Here is an 18,235-nt window from a genome sequence, read left to right as displayed (position 1 = left end):
TGCAGACATAAAAGTAGAGAAATCTCACCCACAACAGCCCGTGAAAATCGTATTAGAAAATGATGCTGTCTGACTTCGGAGCAGGGAGGGCTCCTGGGAGAAAGGAATATGCCCTGAGCTCAACACCTGTCAAATGCTTATGCAAATTCAAGTCATTATACCCTTCTCACAGCACAACATTTATATATTTCAGTCGCAAGTCCCTGGTGTTGTGTATGTTGCCTCACTGGAATTACTTACTGACACTCCTAAATGGAACAGAGACACTATTAATATTATTAGTTACACCTGTGTGTGCATCCTGCAATGACAAGTCAAAGTGTCCTCCAGGTGAAGGGTTTATGATGGCTGAAGCCAACCAACCAACCAAGCACTAGATAGCTCTATAGTCCTTTACGATGCCAGACATTTTGACAAGTCATAGCAGGAAACGCACAGGTGTAACTAATAACATTAATGATGTCCTCTTTCCACTTTGGTATTTCAGTTCCAGGGCTGTTGTGTATGTTGCCTGCCTGCAATGACTTACTGACACTCCTAAATGGAACAGAGACACCATTAATGTTATTAGCTACACCTACGTGCATTCTGCAATGACAAGTTAAAGTGTCCGTCGTTAAAAATGCTTAGAGTGGCTGAGTTAAATAAGTAAACATGTTTATTTCTTACTGTACTGTAGACTCCACTGAACACTTACTAGAATGTGAATAAAGTAAAGTGACAACCAACCAATAAGAGCTTGATGGCTCCATATGGCAGGACATGTCATAGTATTAAACACATATAACTAATGACATTAATGATGTCTGCATTCCATTCAGGTGTTCCAGGTACAGGGCCTTGTTATTGTGCATGCTGGCTCAGTGTTCAAACTATACCGTGCCCTTTGGGGGAGCCCACTTTTTTTTCCTCTTTTTTTCACCGGAGGGGGGGTCGTGTGCTTGCGACTTACAATGAGATACATAACAGCTACAAGTGTATGCACTACACAGGATTTACCCTTTTATACTTTATCAACAGGAATTGATAGGTCAAACAGCACCCACAAACAGCATCAGGCTGTCTTTGAGATTTGAGACATGAACAACGGTGTAAGTTACTCAGGCTACCGAAGAATACCATAATTCCTCCGTTCAATTAGGCCTAAGCGATGCACCCGAAGCTTCCATCCTTAACAAACAGCCATGTAGATTGGCTCTTCCAGTCTCTCCACTGCTGGCTGTTCCAATTTAATGGGAGAGAGGAGCAAGAGGGGTTAGGATCGTGACTGGCCTCTGACGAGCTGTTACCACCACCTATTTCTTCAGCTTCTTCTTGCGTTGTCACCCCGGCGGGAGGTGTGCCAACAGGGCTTGCAGCAGGTGAATCGGTTGTGCTATTAACGTCATTGCTACACAATTTCTTAGTAAAGCCAAAATCAATTAAACTGCCTTGTTTTCTTTTTGCCATAGCTATATGATGCTAACTGCAGAATGGATTTCAAGGACTTAGCGCGCCGATTAATGGCCTCCAACGTTTATATTTTTTCTATGAATTTTTGAGTTAACTATGTAATGTACTAAACATGAGTTGAATTTGCACCGCAGCGCTGCCACGCCTTGATGCTCATGACAAGAATAGCATGTATAGTTATCTTTATTGAAGTAAATTAGGTTTAAGTCGCCGTCATGCATGAATGAATGTTTTTGCAATTTTACACATACATAATCCATGATAATCACATTACACTGAAATTGCACGTCAAAATGACACATTGTCAATATTTTTAGAGACCCCCAAAATTTCACAAATCACGTTTTCAGGGGAGCCCATGTCTTATTAAAGCTCCCCCTAGCTCCCCCGTAGTTCAATAGACAGTATATAAGAATGGACCAACAGATTCCGTTGCTCTGGACGGAGACCAGTGAAGGATATTAGAAGCACTTTTCCGGTGAGCGCTGAGCGTTACTGCGCAGCCTCCAACTGAGAGAAATGGCGTAAATGTGACGTGAGCAACGTGTCTGAAAGTTGTAATTCTTCTGGTAGCTGTGCCAAGAGAAATCTCAATCATTCCCAATCTTGCAGAGACGGAGAGCGTAGGTATATGTAAGGAGATAACATGGACACAGGCTAATTATTGCTAACTAAAATGCTAGTTAACATTAGTAATTAAACTTAAACAGCTAATGTAAGTCGAAACTGCCTGCGAGCTTCTTCTGTACTATACGGTAATTCTTCTACTATGCGACAGTAAGTCGCGTGGTTATGACACAATTGTTAGCCTATTTTTACAAAAACATCTACTACGGAGCCATAACGTGAGGTACAAGGTAATGGAGCCTTTTATACATTGTCGTGTTTCTTTAGATATAAACAATGGACAAATAAAGTCTTAAAATGCTTCAGATGTAAAATTATTCGCTGTCAAAGTGACGTCAAAATGAATGGCAGTCAATGGAATGCTAACGTCGGGTGATCGCTTTGTAGCATCAAAATGGCGCCATAGGAGGTTCGAGCTCTGAAGCAAAGCTTACCCCCTTGCGTAGATCGCACCCTGTGCTGGCTCACTAGCATACCTGAATGGAACAAAGCCATCATTACTTAGTGACAGGTGCTCTAAGCGATGTCACACGTTTTTTAGGCTACAACATTTTTTGTCACATACAGCAAACATCTCCTCAGTCTCACTATCCGCAAGCTGCCTGTCCCCGGAACACACTGTAAAAAAAAAAAACGCAGTCTCTGTAGACAGCCCAGGCTCCACAAACGGCAACAAAAACAGGGCGAGCTAGATTTTGTTTTGTTTGACAATACTTCAAACGTCAACAAGAAGTGACATCACCCAACAACGCTTAGAGCACCTTTAAAGAAATGTGCCTTAATTTAATCTTGATAGATTCTTTCATAACAAAGTAAACTAATAATAAAACGACCTAAAGAGTTAGATAGCTCTATTTCCTTTTTGCAATACAGCAGACAGTTTTACACACAGGTGTAATTAATAACCTTGAGGCATTATGGGACATCTAAATAAAATGGAGCCAGATGTTTACTGCATGTTCACGACCATCTCGTTCATTTACGTGGTCCATAGAGTCTGGCTGGCCCTCGTTCATTCTGCCCTCGCCAACGAATGGTTAAAACTCCAGTGTCCTGATGACAAAAATTATACTATTTAAACCTGTGATTTTCCTACTAACACAAGTCAAAATGTCTGCTGTGAAAAAGGTCAATATGCATTCTAAATGCACATCGTTCTTAATAGAATATTGATTATGCTGCCATTAGCTATGGTGGAAAGTAACTAATTACTCTCATTACTGTAATTGAGAATTGTTGTGTATTTGTTCTATATGAGTACACTCAATAATCCATTTGCATTCTTGAATCTTACTGCACTCAAACTTTGAGAAAGAGAGGAATTATAGAGTAGCCTGGAGTAATGCTGGTCTGACACAGAGAGGAAGATTTTTCATTGTGTTTTTTTTCAAATGTCTTTTTCTTCCTAAAGCAATTTTCAAGATTCTCATAAAGAAAAGAGTGTCACTACTCTTGCAGAGCATCACTGAATTGAAGAGGGCAGGTTTCAAAATGTATTTTTACTTCTTACTTTTACTAATATTTGGGAAAAGTAACAGGACTTCTACTTTGGGAGGATATTCTAGCAAACTTCCTTATTGCGGTTTTAGATAACTGATATGGAATCACAGTAAGGGTCTGTAAGGAAAACGTTACTTTTGCAACCTCCTAATGGTGTGTCCACACCAAGTGTAAAGCGAGCGTTGCGCAGGCGCGATTACATACAAAGTCAATGCAAATAGATGCAAATTTGCATCAGGTGACGCAAATGAAATGAAATTAATTTATATTCCAACTCAAGTGAGAAATTGCTTGAAGCTGTGTCGCGAAAGCCTATCAGCGTTGAGATTCTTCTGCATAGCATAGTCCTGATCGATCAGAACTCTGATTTAAGGCCACTCTTGGCTCTTGTCCAATACTTTCCCTGAGTAATTTCTAATGAGCGTGTACTGTAGGTGGGGTTTAAAGACTTTAAAGACGAAAACAACGGGTATTGACGGAAATTAATATTTTACATATTTCTTCCTTATATCACCAAAACACTTTTTAGTGGGGTCCGTTGGGACAACCAGGCCCAACAGGGGAAAATCCAACTTGTAACTACACAGTAATCCATCACACTGGAATGATAACACAGGATCCAAGAAATATAAATAACTTAAACTATTAATATCACCCTGTTTCTGTGATACAGTATAACAATCACAAATAGATTTGGTCTCACTGTACAGCACATGAGGGGTCATTTTCATCTTGGCCGGCCGCATTGTAAATTACTCCGTGTTTAGCTCCGTGGACATATGCAGGGTGCCTTCTACATTTGACAGATACCATAGATTAATTTAGATGAATAACAGAGCAGAGTAGTATATCCATAGTTTGTATATCCACAGACCACACCTTCTTTTAATGGTAGCTTCTGGTCTATTAAAGCCACGTTGGCTGATTCAATAGGTGCACCTGGAATTTGGACTGACCGTCTACTTGTTAAATCCTACCAAGTGCCACCAGGCTTTAAGTCATGTTCCATGACTATAAATTCTTCTGGATATATAGGGGTCAGTTTGTGGATGCAGTTGTTACATGAGGGCCAGTATAGTGAAATATTTATAGGATTACTTTCACTGAATACAAGAGTAAGGATAACAAAGAGCAGACATTTAGGAGTGTCACAATTGTTCTACTATACGTAGACATTTGTGAAACATTATGTGCAAATGCAAACTCTTTCTGCATTTGTGCTTGCAAAAAGAGGGTGATAACACAGGTGCATTGTCATACCAAAATTAATACTGATATTGCACTGCGCACAAATAACATACATTGCGCTGCGACTGTGTTTGCACTTCTGCTGGTGTGCACCACATGAATACACTATGGAGGCCAGTGTGTTTTTTAAAGCCTTTTTAAAAGCGTGTTGAAAAAATCACTTTCTTTCTGGAATGATAATTAATGCTGATATTAATGTCAAAATGATGTGTCCTGTTTTTGTCAGACAGAAGACTTAGTTCTGTTCATTTTGACAAAAATTCTAACCCTACAACTGTGTCTTTCTCTCACAAGATAATGTCCACAACTCTCACACCTGCGCACGCACGCACGCACGCACGCACGCACGCACGCACGCTCTTTTTAATTAGCGGTGTCAACCCTGTTTTCCTCCCTGGTTTTCACAGTAAACAACTGGCATTCTCATTACTGCCATTACCGAAAACCATAGCAACACTGTCCATTGTCTGCGTGGCAGAGAAACAGGTCTCCACTTGCCTGTTGCACTGAAAAACAGCTTCAAAATGTAAATGAGGGATCATTGAAATGGTCACATTCTCAGACAGAGGCAGCTCCATGAGCATCAGCACATGCCAGACACAAGACACAGCCAGGGCCTCCTCCATGTAGAAAGAAACAGACAGGATGGAGAGAGGACACAAAGTACAAGACGGAGAGAGACAGGACACAGAGAGACGGAAAAACAGAGATAACAGACAGACATGATCACCAATTGACAGTTCGACACGGCCCCAGGACTGCAGAAACCTGTGCAATAGCAGAGGTGGAGTGCCCCTCTAGGGTGTTCACTGTACGGTAAATGAACTGCTGAGACACATCTGAAGTGATGCAAAGTGGAGTGATTTATTGGGTCAGCTCCACTGAGGTATGCTATGGTACATTCCCGACACGACTCTATCACTGACAGGGAGATTAGCAGAAGGCTTTCTCTTGGGGATATGCTTGACTCTAAAGAAGATAACACTGATTAGAACTTGAGGCCGTTTTCTAGCAGCGATGGAGGAGTGCTGTGTCCATGTCGATGAAGGTTTTAAAGGGAAGGTGGAGCTCTTTGTTCCAGGTGCTCAACAAACTAGAGAGGAAAATTAGAGAGGAGAAGGGGGCATAGCAATTAGGAAAATTCCTTGCTATTTGGTTCTGAGAAACAGTTTCTTAGGGAAGAGAGTGAAAAAAAGGAGAGGCAGAAGTAGAGTGGTGAAGACTGTGACATGCTTGGCATTCATGCTGGCATTTTCTACTAAAGATCTACTCTTGGGCGGTGTCTTTTCTGCCAAAGGAGGATAGGAAAACGTAAGAAAATAGTTGAGAGTTGACATTTACTCCTCCGCAGTCTGCACAGTGCAGCACCATGCATGTTGCTCAGATGGTGGAGAAGAGAAGATCGACGATCGAAGAATCTCACCCTCCATCACTACTCTTGCTGGCTGATGGTCCACAGGAAGAAAGACAGGAAGGTGACTGGCCCACACTGGTGGGGTTAAATAGTCCAGCTCTTCTTCTTTAAACAAAAGAAATGGGTTAGAGTGGATGGGGAGAGTGGGTGAAAGGGGTTTTGATTGAAGATAAAGTAGTAAAGGTCGGAGAAAAAGTAAAGAGGACAGAAGGAGAGAGACAGAGAGAGATGTAGTGAGAACGAAAAGCACCAACCACTGGATTAGAACACCTCTGACCACACCACATTCCTGAAAAGTAAAGAGGAACATTATGCAGCAAAGAGGATTACATTTGTGGGAATTGGACATGAACTGAGTATCCTCTGCATTCCTGTTTTTATCGTGAGGGTGAAATAGTATCTAAAAGATTTACAAGATCTCACAGATTCAGAGGATTCCTTCTTAATTTGTGGAGGTTCAAAGGTAGACAGGACTTACCATTTAAAGAGGCAAATCACTACAACACTTCAGCCTCAAGAAGCTCAGCCCCTCCCCCCTCTGTCTATCCATCTATGCATCCAGCAACCTTTCCTCCGGCAGTCAGCTAACAACACCTATTGTTAAGCAACAGGAGATGATCGTGCTACCTCTGACTGTTTTGCACACTTCAAATCATTGAAGCGTTTCCCTATTGAGGGATGCGGTAACTTACCCCACCCAGGACAGAAACACTTGTCACACGCATTATCTGCAAATAGGCACCGTGGATGGGCATTGGTATAAGACGTTTTAGTAGCTAAGAACAATAATTCACTGAGAGAATCATGTAACCCGTGCAGCTGCAGTCTTATACAAGTGTTCTTCTTCTTGTAGACAGGCAGCTAAACAAAAAGCAAATGAAGAACATATTGGCTTAAATGTCTTTGGAAACTATTTTTTTTTTTTTTTAAGATTATTTTTTGGGGGCTTTTCCCTTTATTTAGACAGCGACAGTGAATAGACATGAAAGGGGGAGAGAAATGGGGGATGACACGCAGCAAACGGCCGCAGGTTAGATCCGAACCTGTGCTGATGCAGGACTCAGCAAACATGGGGCAAATGCTCTTACTGGGTGAGCTAGAAGCCGCCCCTAAGTAAAGTTTAAACTTGTAAAATCTAAGGAAAGGAGTTGTACGCTGTAAAGATTTTTGCTCCACGATAAAAACAAAATAACCTAAAATAATCTGCAGGAGGTTGATGACATTATTAATCTGATCTCAACAATCACTCGTCACAATCAAGCCAGGTGCTGAGATCTTAATGCTGCTTTAAAATCTCACTTTCCGGTCTGTATCCATGTGACACCTTCCTGCCATTCTCCATGCCTTTTCATTGACTCTAGCCTGGTTGACACCAGACCCTTCTCAGTTGTAACTGAGAGTGGGTCTGGGCAAGCTTAATTCACAGCTCATTTCCAAAGGGGCGTCACCAACGGATGCCGCTCAAATACCTCTGGGCACAATTAGATAGTCCTTCAACCAATCAGACCAACGATCCGGGTGACGTAGCAGCGACAGCGGCATCAACGGGTTGCTGCGCTTCGGTGGGCGTCATGTTGAATGTATGCTGCGTTCATAGACATCGGAAAAACATTTTTCCGAGTGAAAACATCATCATTCACGATCCTTCCTGTGGGAATCAGAGGTGGGAAACTCTGGCTAGATTTTGCTAACCGAGTTTCCCAGTTGGTGACGCGTTGTTGACAACTGGCGTTTGATGTAGGCGACTTTGGTTCACTGAACATATTTCAATGACAATAAACACACATTTGTGGACAAATGCCTCTGCCAAGAAACATACACAGACATAACATGTTTCAAATTATTCATAAATAGGCCCATATATTAAAAAATAACACATTATCCGTGTCCTTTCCCGTCCGTTGTCCTGCAGATAACACAAACAAACACCTGTCCATGTGCTGTTTCTATGCTCGTATAAGAAAACAGCAGCAAATATTTTGTTATTGTGGCCTCCATGTTTTCACACACCTGATGCTCTAGGCTACGGTACCATTGGTGGCAGTCATGCAACAAGTTGTTATGCCAAACGCCAATATAACAGAAGAAGAAGAACACGCATGTGAACGCTGGCAGTCGGAAAAACAACGTAATAACGGGGGCGGTCCCTGTTAGGTGGCATGAACGCAGCATGTAAACAAAAAGCTGCTTGCCGTCGCTGCGCTATCGTCATTGTATAAAGCCCGCCTCAACGGTTGTGATTGGTGCCTCGATTTGGAAAAATTGGAAATGGGCTTGAATGGGCTCTTGGTCAGACTGACTTGCAGAGCAAATCTCAAATTTCGTCGTTCGTTCGTCAGGGTTTTCCCAGGCTACATTGACTCAGTAATAGAGGACAGTCCTGCAAGAGAACACCTGGTATGAGGAGATACTGCCATAGTGTTTAATATTGTAACATATTGCTTTTCATATACATTTTTATATATATACACACATTGCTTAATCATTTCAAGTAAAAATGTGATTTTTCTTTTGCATCATTACAATCACAACTCAGAGGAGGTCAGGAAAAGATTAGTTCGAGCAATTTTATTTCAGTTCCTACATTCTGCTTAAAGAGGTTACCCATCCATCCATCCATCCATCCATTATCTGTAACCGCCTTTTCTTTACAGGGCTGAGGGGAGCTGGAGCTAATCCCAGCTGACATTGGGTGAGAGGCGGAGTACACCCTGAACCTACCGACTATCACAGGGCTGACACATATAGACAGACAGCTATTTATGCTCCAGCCCTGTCACCTAAAAATTGCATTCTCATACAACTAAATTGCATTCTCAATTGCATTTTAAGGGGAAAATAATTGTTTCTTCTGCATTACATTTGTTTTTGACTAATCACAAATATGTTTCTAATCAAAGTCTGCATAGGGAGGAGGTCAGGGTAGATGGATGGGACAAAGAAACACGAGACATTCACCCAGGAGACCGCTGTTCATGTCCCATCTGAAACCAAAAGTCAACACTGACTTATTTTAACCCAAACCCCTGATTTTTTCCTGAACTAACCATGTAGTTTTGTTGCCTCAACCTAATCAAGTAGTTTTGTTTCAATTCACAACATAAACTACATGTTTAAAATTGCGACCGTTTCACAACATGCGCCTGCCAATGGTACGAGGACGAGTTAAAACAAACGTAATCTGGGAGAAAATACGTTTCCCTGGAAACGTAATTGAGAATGCAGTTTAGTTGTATGGAAACGTAATTTTTAGGAGACAAGGTTGCACATTCACACCTACGGTCAATTTAGAGTCAACAATAAACCTGCATGTCTTTGGAATGTAGGCGGAAGCCAGAGAACCCGGAAAAAAAACCCACTGACACAGGGAGAACATGCCCAAGAGGTCAGTTAAGGTCAAATATTACTTCACTCACCTTTAATGACCTTGTTAGAAAACTTAGAATAAAAATAAATACAATTTGACATATTGCATGCAATACTTAAAATACTTGCAGCTGTGTGACTGTTAGCAGACAGCCAGGAAGACAAAGAGCGACAGAGTGATCTGTTTCTAAACCAACAGCCATAAAGTGTCTGTCTACACCTAGACTGAAAAAAACTAAATCCATTAGAAGATAAAGCAGTAAAAGGTTCAGATGTTATTATTCTAAAAACAGATATGAGAACAAATTAGATACTTGCTTAAACCACAGATGGATTTTATTATACTTAAAGTGGTATTAATTATATAGTTGGCTGACGAAAAAGGAAGAAAAATAAGAAAGCAGTATCTGGAGGCGCTGCAGCTGTATTGCTTTTGGTGTCTGTGGTGTCATTCCTCAAGCAAAATCTTTTTATAGTGTCTTAACAGCAGGTCAACTACACCTAACTAAATCCACCTGCACGAAATAATCATCTGATTAAAATGATTGGATCAGCAGGGGGAGTGTGCTGCCAAATTGTTAAACAGATTATCCCTATAATGAGTTTATTTGTGCAGCGAGAGCGTATTCATCTATCCTCACTATGCTGTATGACACATTCTCGAAATAGTGCTTATTATTCTTGACAGTTGAGTGCCTGTTAATTTAATGATGAACATAATCAGATTCATCAAATAATTCCCCATTCAGGTGTTCAGATTTTCTGTATAGGAAAAGCAATGAAAGTGAAACAAACCCTATGGTGAAATGGTTTGACAGGTGAAAAGAGCCGGCACTAAAAACAGACATTTAGTCCCTGAAGTATAAATCTCTCATAACAGTGCCAGCTCATAAACGTTTGACAGAGGAAAAGACGGCTTTGATTCTGAGAGTGATGAAATCAATACAGTATCTGCCATGCCTTGTGTTTGGTGTAAGCACTCATGTTTCCTCTGTGGTTTGTTTTCGCTCCACACAACTGCTGTTCCTAAGGTGTTTAACACTCTTGTCAATCAGATTGCCTCCGGAGTCACACATCTGTCCACACCTTCCACTTAGAGCAAAGGAATGTGTGTCCAAAATATCTCTCTGCACATGCAGGTTTATATACTGTACAGTAAGTCTGCATCACAACACCATGACATAAAACTTGGAGTTGACTGAATTAAACTTAATTGGTTTAAAGGGGGGAGGGGACTGAATTGGATACCAACCTTCAGCATGGTTCAAATTGTTTTTATTATTATAGGAATAAACAATCATTCCTTAAAGCTCCATTGCGTAATGTTTTGAGTTGATTCTTAGCAAAAAAAACATTTGTTCTTTCACAAATATGTGCTCATTCATGTGTAATTAATTATTCCGTACGCGTAGAATCTGCCATTTAGAATCATTCAGAATACATACGAGCGAGTTGCTCGTATGTTGTCTGCCATGTTGCACCTCCATCTTTAAAATACATTAGCCAAAGAGGTACATACCTCCGCCTTTCGCGCTTTTACACTCCGTAGCACCGTGACAAATGCAAGGGGGAGATAACTCGATCTACCTGCAGATTTGAAAGCCTGTTGAAGATGGAGGATCACGCTGATACTTTACGAACATTAGCTTGTATTTGTTTCGGAACCTGATAGCTGATGTTAGCAATGAAATGGTACCAAAATAACGAAAACATACAGTTATTATTACACTGGAAGGAACACTCACGGACAAAGTCGTACTTCTTGGAATAATACTGCCACCGTAGGAGTTAAGACGCGATCGGAATGGGAGGGGCTAGAAAGTAATATTCAGTTGGTTGTAATATACAATTGCACCGCTAGATGGGAGAAATTCTTACACAATGTAGCTTTAATACATGTTATATAGTGAAAACACAGTTCGTTTACATCATGTTTTTTTTCTTTCAAAAAGAGAGTTTTAACTCTCAAACAATGCATGCTGGGAAGTCTGCTATGTGCTGATCATGTTTCTTTAGGAACTTAATTTAATGAGTTTAGTGAACTCTCAGCAGTACAATCAGTCAACTCATCATTTAAAGTCAAGACTCCAGACAAGTGGTCTGAACAGGAAAATAAGACATTTTAAGTTTAATTAACTTAAAATGAATAAAACGCAAACATTTACATTAAAGTTACAATCTCAAAAATCGTTTTCTTTAGCGATAAGCAATAATTGCAGGTGTGTTTTTGGTTCTCACCTCCAAAAAGTCCGAACACTGTTGTCGCCTGTGTGATGTTTAGTCACAATGCTAGCAGAGACCGAAAAAAAACAGTACACCACACAAGCGAGTTGAAGAGCGAGTCTGTTTTGTTAGCTCCACCTATCCTCTCTGGCGGACCAACCACTGCTGTGATGGAAAACGCGTCACTAACTGTGTGCTGCTTGTGATTTTTCCTGGGAATGTAGCCACAGACACCCAGTTTGTAATATTGCAAATGCAAGGGCTTTTATCAGTTGGCTACAGGATCAATCACCATTGATTGCCTCATTCAGTGATAGATAGTGACTTGACAGAAATTTCTTCTAATGAAAATCTTCGGAATTATTACTTTAAAGTAATTACTAAAAGATAAATTGATTCCACTAAATTGCTGTATTATGTTTTACAGTGTATCAGTGTGACTACTTGACCTTTCGCAGCATCGAGGCCAGGGAATAAGCTGAGCTCTGGACAACTCATTTCACTCCTCCTGTTGACTCCATAAGAGAAATGCAGCTCTCCAGAGGGGCAGGATATTAGAATGCTTCGAAACATTGGCCACCCGGCACATCAATAGTAAACCTCAAATCAATGTTTAATGGAGGCTGCTGCATTTAAATGAGAAAATCTAATCTATAGTTTGATAATAATTAAATTGGTTTCCATAGCATGTGCCAGCTCCAAGCAGAATCCAAGGTTATCTCCACCTAAATAGGCTGAAAGGGCAAGTCTGCCACTCAAAGCTGAGTAAAGGGGAAAGCTCTGTAAAACGTCAGGAGCTTATTGGACAAATGGGGCTTCGATGGACACTTGAAAGTACAGTTTCATCTTGAAAGGTCTTGGAATCACATTTGTCAGATAAGTCTGTCTGAATGGTTGGCAGCAAAGTCTTTGTAGTTGGATATGGGACACTGATCCTTTTTCCTCTCCCCTTGTTGCAGATTAAGACAAAGTATAGCTGTCTGGCCGGGTAGACAGGAGCCACCTATAGCCTCCAAATGCAAGTTGAGTCATTTAGAACATTCCGGAAAGGATTTCAACACCTCCACCCCACCCACCCTCTTCCTCCACTACCTTAACCCTTGTTTTTAATTACACACTATCCTATTCCTGTCTTGGGGCGTGAATTCCACAAGTATTTTCAAGCTGCTTGGATGCACAGCAACTTACTAACTTACTGGGACGCTTTAATGCTTTTCTACATGCCCAATCTGTCAGCGATTGAAATGCATAAAAACTCAAGCACACACACACAGAAAGACATTTTCAATAGCATCGGTTGCACTCAGCCGAGCCAAGTTATCTCAGGTCAGTAATTGAGATGTTATCTTCACCAGAGAGGATGCATCCCCGGGATCATTCAACATGGCCTCACCACTTATTTCCATTTGAGCTGAATCAGCTCTCTCCTCCTCCCCTTGTAATTAAAGCATCTCTGCTGTCAGCTGGTGGCAAACCAACTTCCGCTACATGAGTGGCAACTTTAATACGCAGGTGTTGTGCGGTGGAGATCTGGCCACAATAAACAATGATGATTGCTGCAATTGCTCAGGGCAGGGGTTGTTCTTCAGTTAGAAAAATGTGCATGTCAGCAGGCCTATGTGTTGCTTTTGTGTTGTTGAGTACGTTTCAACTTCAGTGCCCTACGACAAATAAGAAAGTCACATGCAACTGCAAGGTAACTGTCTACAAGTTCCAGGCGAGAGCTTACCTTGGTTGCAGGTCTTGCCGGTAAAGCCAGGGTGGCACTTGCACTTATTGGGTCCCACGCAGTCTCCGTGCTTACAGCCAGGCTGGCACACAGCTGTTTAGGGGGGATTCAAAGAGGAAGAGACAGATCAGTGCAGCGCCATGGCTGACTACTTGTTATAGATCAGGATGACAAAGCACTTAATCCCACTGCTCCTTGACTTGGCTGTAAATTATCTAGTTTTCTATAGTTTTCTTCACATTACAACAATAAGACAGCATGATGCTTCATTCATATAGGAAATGTGTTTGTTTCTTTCTTTCCCCTTGTGTGACAGTCTTATTATCATTGACTAATAGTAATAGAGAAGCCATTCTCAGCTAACCACATCATTTTCACATTAAACAGTGTTATTGTCCTTACTGATACTAAATATTTTCACACTGTGTGAGATAAATGAGCGGTCTGACCTTTTAACACCGAGCAAAGTTTTGATTTTGCTGGTTTTGAAATACAGCACCAATATGTACGCTGGCGCCCAGCCAACCAGAATTACCTAGACGAATAATATTTTCCCCTTAGACTAAAGATGAAACAATTTGAACACCAAAATGATAGATGGTAGATTATAATTAGTGCCTTAATAAAGAGCTGCCCTGATCGTACATAGTGCGTGGATAGTGATATTTTGAGTGTTTACAGAGACGTGGTAGTTGCGGGGGCTGCACAGCTTCACTGGCTCTGTGTTCTGTCTTAGTGAGCTGTAGGCTTACCCTGCTTATCTGACTGTGCTTACTGCAGGTTGCTGCTAAGCATGTCTGATACACAGGGCCTCAGCCAAGTGTTACTAATTTTCATTAAAAGCTTCATTAATTCTGTCATAATACAGCACAATCAGAGGACCTAATTATCACTGTGGTGGAAGAGGCAGTACATATGTGTGTGTAGAGAGAGATTCTGGATCAGAGTGCTTATCACACCAGCCAGTGTTGTTGTGTATTTGGAAAGATGTGCTGGTGTAGTGTTATGTGTGGCAATACAGATGTAGGGTTTAATATATCGTTGTGTCAGCAGGGCTTAAGTTGTGCTGGATCCTGCCGAAACACGATCAGGGACTATCGGTACCGGCATCTATTTGATTGGTTCTGGCACCTACTTTTGTCACTATCAAAATCTATGAATAAATGTATATTATTTAATGTTATCTGTCCTGGCATTCTTTTATTTCCCAGTGAAGTTAATTGTAAATCGCTTGCTTGCCTATTTTGGATTGGAGGGACGTTAATCACTTATGTCACGCACATTACACAGTGAAGCCTGAAGCGTGTGAGTTTTGTGCATGTGAGCTAACAGTACTGCAAATTGAATGGGTTTAGACAGACACAGAAAGGTAAGCATGCATTGTTTTTTATTACTATTCTCTGCTGTGCAGTGTTGATGATTGATTAGGAGGGTGATGATGAGTATGGTGACAGATAATTGATGCGGTGAAATGAGTATGATCTATTATAATTCCCCATGTTGTGCGCTGCACAAAGCATTCTTTATTATATCATTCTTGTTAAGTTTTAGCCCAGCAGGATCTAGATGTTGTTTGTCACCAGGCACTGTGGTTTTGATCTTGATGCGTTTCGTGACTTTTTTTCTTCCCCTGACCTGCTGGATCAGCAGCCTGTGTGCCGTTTCTCCTGATTTACAAATTCAGCACTGTAATGCCAAACATATTACACCCAAACAACTACTTTCAGAATCAAGTTACAATGTCAGAAATTTCCATTCATACACATTCAGGGAGAACATCTTTAGCTCCTCAGATTTCAGTCTGTAACATTGTTCAAACTGAATTCAAAGGCACAAAAGGTATGTGATGAATGCGTTAACTTGGGTCGATAACATCTCCAGACTCATTACACTTTATTGGGCTATGTAATCAAATAGAAAGAAAGTATTGTTAGACCACTTGGAGGGGCCTGTGATATCACCCAGTATGTTAACAAACAGAGCAGTCAAAGTTCACAATTACCATTTAAAAATGGTTGGAGGAAAAGGAAAAGAGTCGTACTTTTTTGGAAGTAGGAGTTTATTAGACCTTGGTCTGGTCAGCAGATGAAAATGTTGTTAGTTAGAGGGAAGTCAAGTGGAGTGCGTTTTGTTATTTTCCTACATGGGGGAAGATTTGATTAGCAGGATCAGAGGCGGCCATCAACAGGCTTTGCCTCTGAGGTTATTTTTAAGCCTCTGGCCTGGCAAAGAGATCAGGGAAACGGCGAGTGTTCATTAACCACAGCAGAGGACACGGAGGACTAAAAATGGTCGTACCAGCTGGAAGGCCAAACATAGCATGTGTGACCCTCGTTCCATGAACACCATCAAAAGATGCCGAGTGATGACACATTTTCACTCTGCTTTACATCAGCCAGTCCTCAGGACAGTATACTGCTGTTATACTGAGGCAGACTCTTTTTAATTTTCTGTTCGTGGATGCCTGATGGTAAACACAAGGGGATGTATTATTTTTTAATTGACACAGATATTGCGTATCAATGTTTATAATAGTTTATTGCATGACTTCATCTAAGTAAGATGGGAAAATCGTTACTTAATCAAGTTGCATCATCTTGCAATCAACTAAGTAATTACCTAAGGCTGCTCGTTATGATTATTTCATTATCGGTTGATTCGCTGATTGTTTTGTTTGTTAATTAATCAATTCATTGTTTCAAAAGTTCTCACAGACCAAGGTGACATCTTAAAATAGCTTAGGACTAATGTCAGCATATACATATTATATATACAGAGGGTAGACCACTAGTTTCCGGGGTTTAATTTTATCTCGTTTGTAAGCAGTGAAAGTCATTGATCAATTGGGTAATGCCATGGTGATTATTTAATTTACCCAAGTGATGAAGTATGATAGCATTGGCACTTTCAACCTGACTGATTTCTATATAGTTACACATGCAGAGCATCTCCAACCACAGTAAAACGCTCAGTTTTTACTCTGCACCATACAGATGGATACATTACTGATATATTAATTGCAAAAACATTATGGATTTCAGCTTTAAGGGTGTCATTAGTATTCTAAGGGGTCGACTAGAGGGGCGGTTGAATCTTAATGAAACTAAAGGACTTCAGTATAATTCATGTTAAGACACGGCTTCAGGTGAAATCAGGTCTGTGGTGTGTGTAAGCTGTTTGCATACAGTAGATGTGAGGCCGGAGGGAGGAAGATGGCCGCTACCAAGGGGTGTGAGGTGTTAGTTGGTGGGGTGGGCTTGGCTCTATAAATAAGTGAGTGAGCCCAGGATTCAGAGGATGTGCCCCCAGCAATACATGTCGAGCAAGATCACTTCAAGAAACATGTGGAGCATCTAACCTTGGGGCTGGCATCTTATCCCGGCTACTCTGTGAGTTAAGGCGAAGAGAGCTGCAAAACAGATAGCCAAACAAACAAAGGTTGCGGGCAATGTTTAGTCTTTGAGAGCACAAATGAATAAATAAATATGATGTTAGAAGGCATAGCCTGGTCAATTTGACAAGCAAACATTCTTGGAAGAAAAGAAAAAAAAAAAAAACACATACACACACACACACACACACACACACACACACACACACACACACACACACACACACACACACACACACAGTCTGGAGTTCTGGAGTCACACATATTTTCAAGTTGCCTTGAGGTAGACTCCACATTTTAAATGCATTTACAATTGAGTTTAAAATTAAAATGAGGTCTGAATAAAACCACTGTCTCCAGGGATGTTCTCTTATTTCTGAACTAAATATTCCTTATTATCACATCTAAATGGAAGTGAATTAAGCAGTTTTCTCTCACACACTGTGAAACAGTAAAATTATAATTCTCTCTTAGAATCACACCACTGCGCTCAAAGATGAAAACACCACTGATATCATTCAAGTAAATTATGGTGCTCTGGTTTCTTCAATATAAAAATAAATGCTGCATTAGATTTTTAGGTCAGAACTGTTTCAAAGTGCCTTTAAAGCCAGAATTGTATAGAGTAAATCTGAACATGTGCCTTTTATTCCCGTATATATTCCCTCTAATTATTACAAGCAATTTTGTTTTCACCTTATTGCCTCAAGCAGATGAAAAAGGCCCACTTTTAGACGGGCCTTTACAGCCTAGTGATCATGAAAGAAAGTGAAGCAGACAATCATGATGAAGTGAATTACTCAAACTGAGATATCACTTTTCTGCTTTCATCGCTCACTTGTTAGCTCGAATTACCAATTCAAAAGTCTTGCCTTAATCCGGTCCACACTATTGGTCGAAACAAAGGCTGCACTCAATCAAACTAAATACCAGTCTCGGTGGATTTGTAGAATCCACCAGGACCGCTGAGGAAAGGATAACGTGTGATCTATTTAATATGGAGGTGATATTCGACCCAGCTCCTTTGCAATGCAGGGAATATAAATGTATGTCTTTCTACTAGAGCTGTTTCAAGTCTTTTTGAAGACTTAAATTAATCCAAAAAAAAGTCACGCCCTTTGAGACATCAAAGCTGTGTGGCTATTCAAGGCCTGCTTGTATATGTCTTATTAATGTTTAACTGTTTCTGCAGCCTTGTACCTGGTCAAACCTGATTTGAATGTTAACTCAACTGTTAAATTGACTATTTTCAAAATCAAATCTCAAGCCAAGTCTGAAGTAAGCA

General features: G+C 40.7%; 1 protein-coding gene across 4 annotated transcripts in view; it reads right to left on the bottom strand.

Moving 5' to 3' along the window:
• The window catches only part of npnta (nephronectin a), a 60,436-nt gene that overhangs the window by 28,460 nt on the left and 13,741 nt on the right, over positions 1 to 18,235 (bottom strand). Inside the window, exons 3-5 of one of the 4 annotated variants that reach the window (XM_036000064.1) lie at positions 16,918 to 16,968; positions 13,560 to 13,652; positions 6,251 to 6,346 (exon numbers count right to left, since the gene is read on the bottom strand). In XM_036000064.1, the coding sequence (XP_035855957.1) occupies positions 6,251 to 6,346; positions 13,560 to 13,652; positions 16,918 to 16,968 (240 nt within the window). The remainder of the gene's footprint in view (positions 1 to 6,250; positions 6,347 to 13,559; positions 13,653 to 16,917; positions 16,969 to 18,235) is intronic. The other 3 variants (XM_036000066.1, XM_036000065.1, XM_036000067.1) reach the window with 3 other exon arrangements.

The sequence above is a fragment of the Sander lucioperca genome, chromosome 4 (assembly GCF_008315115.2).
Source record: "Sander lucioperca isolate FBNREF2018 chromosome 4, SLUC_FBN_1.2, whole genome shotgun sequence".
NCBI lineage: Eukaryota > Metazoa > Chordata > Actinopteri > Perciformes > Percidae > Sander > Sander lucioperca.
Note: the sequence above shows the minus strand (reverse complement) of the source record. Positions and strands in the feature narration are given on the sequence as shown.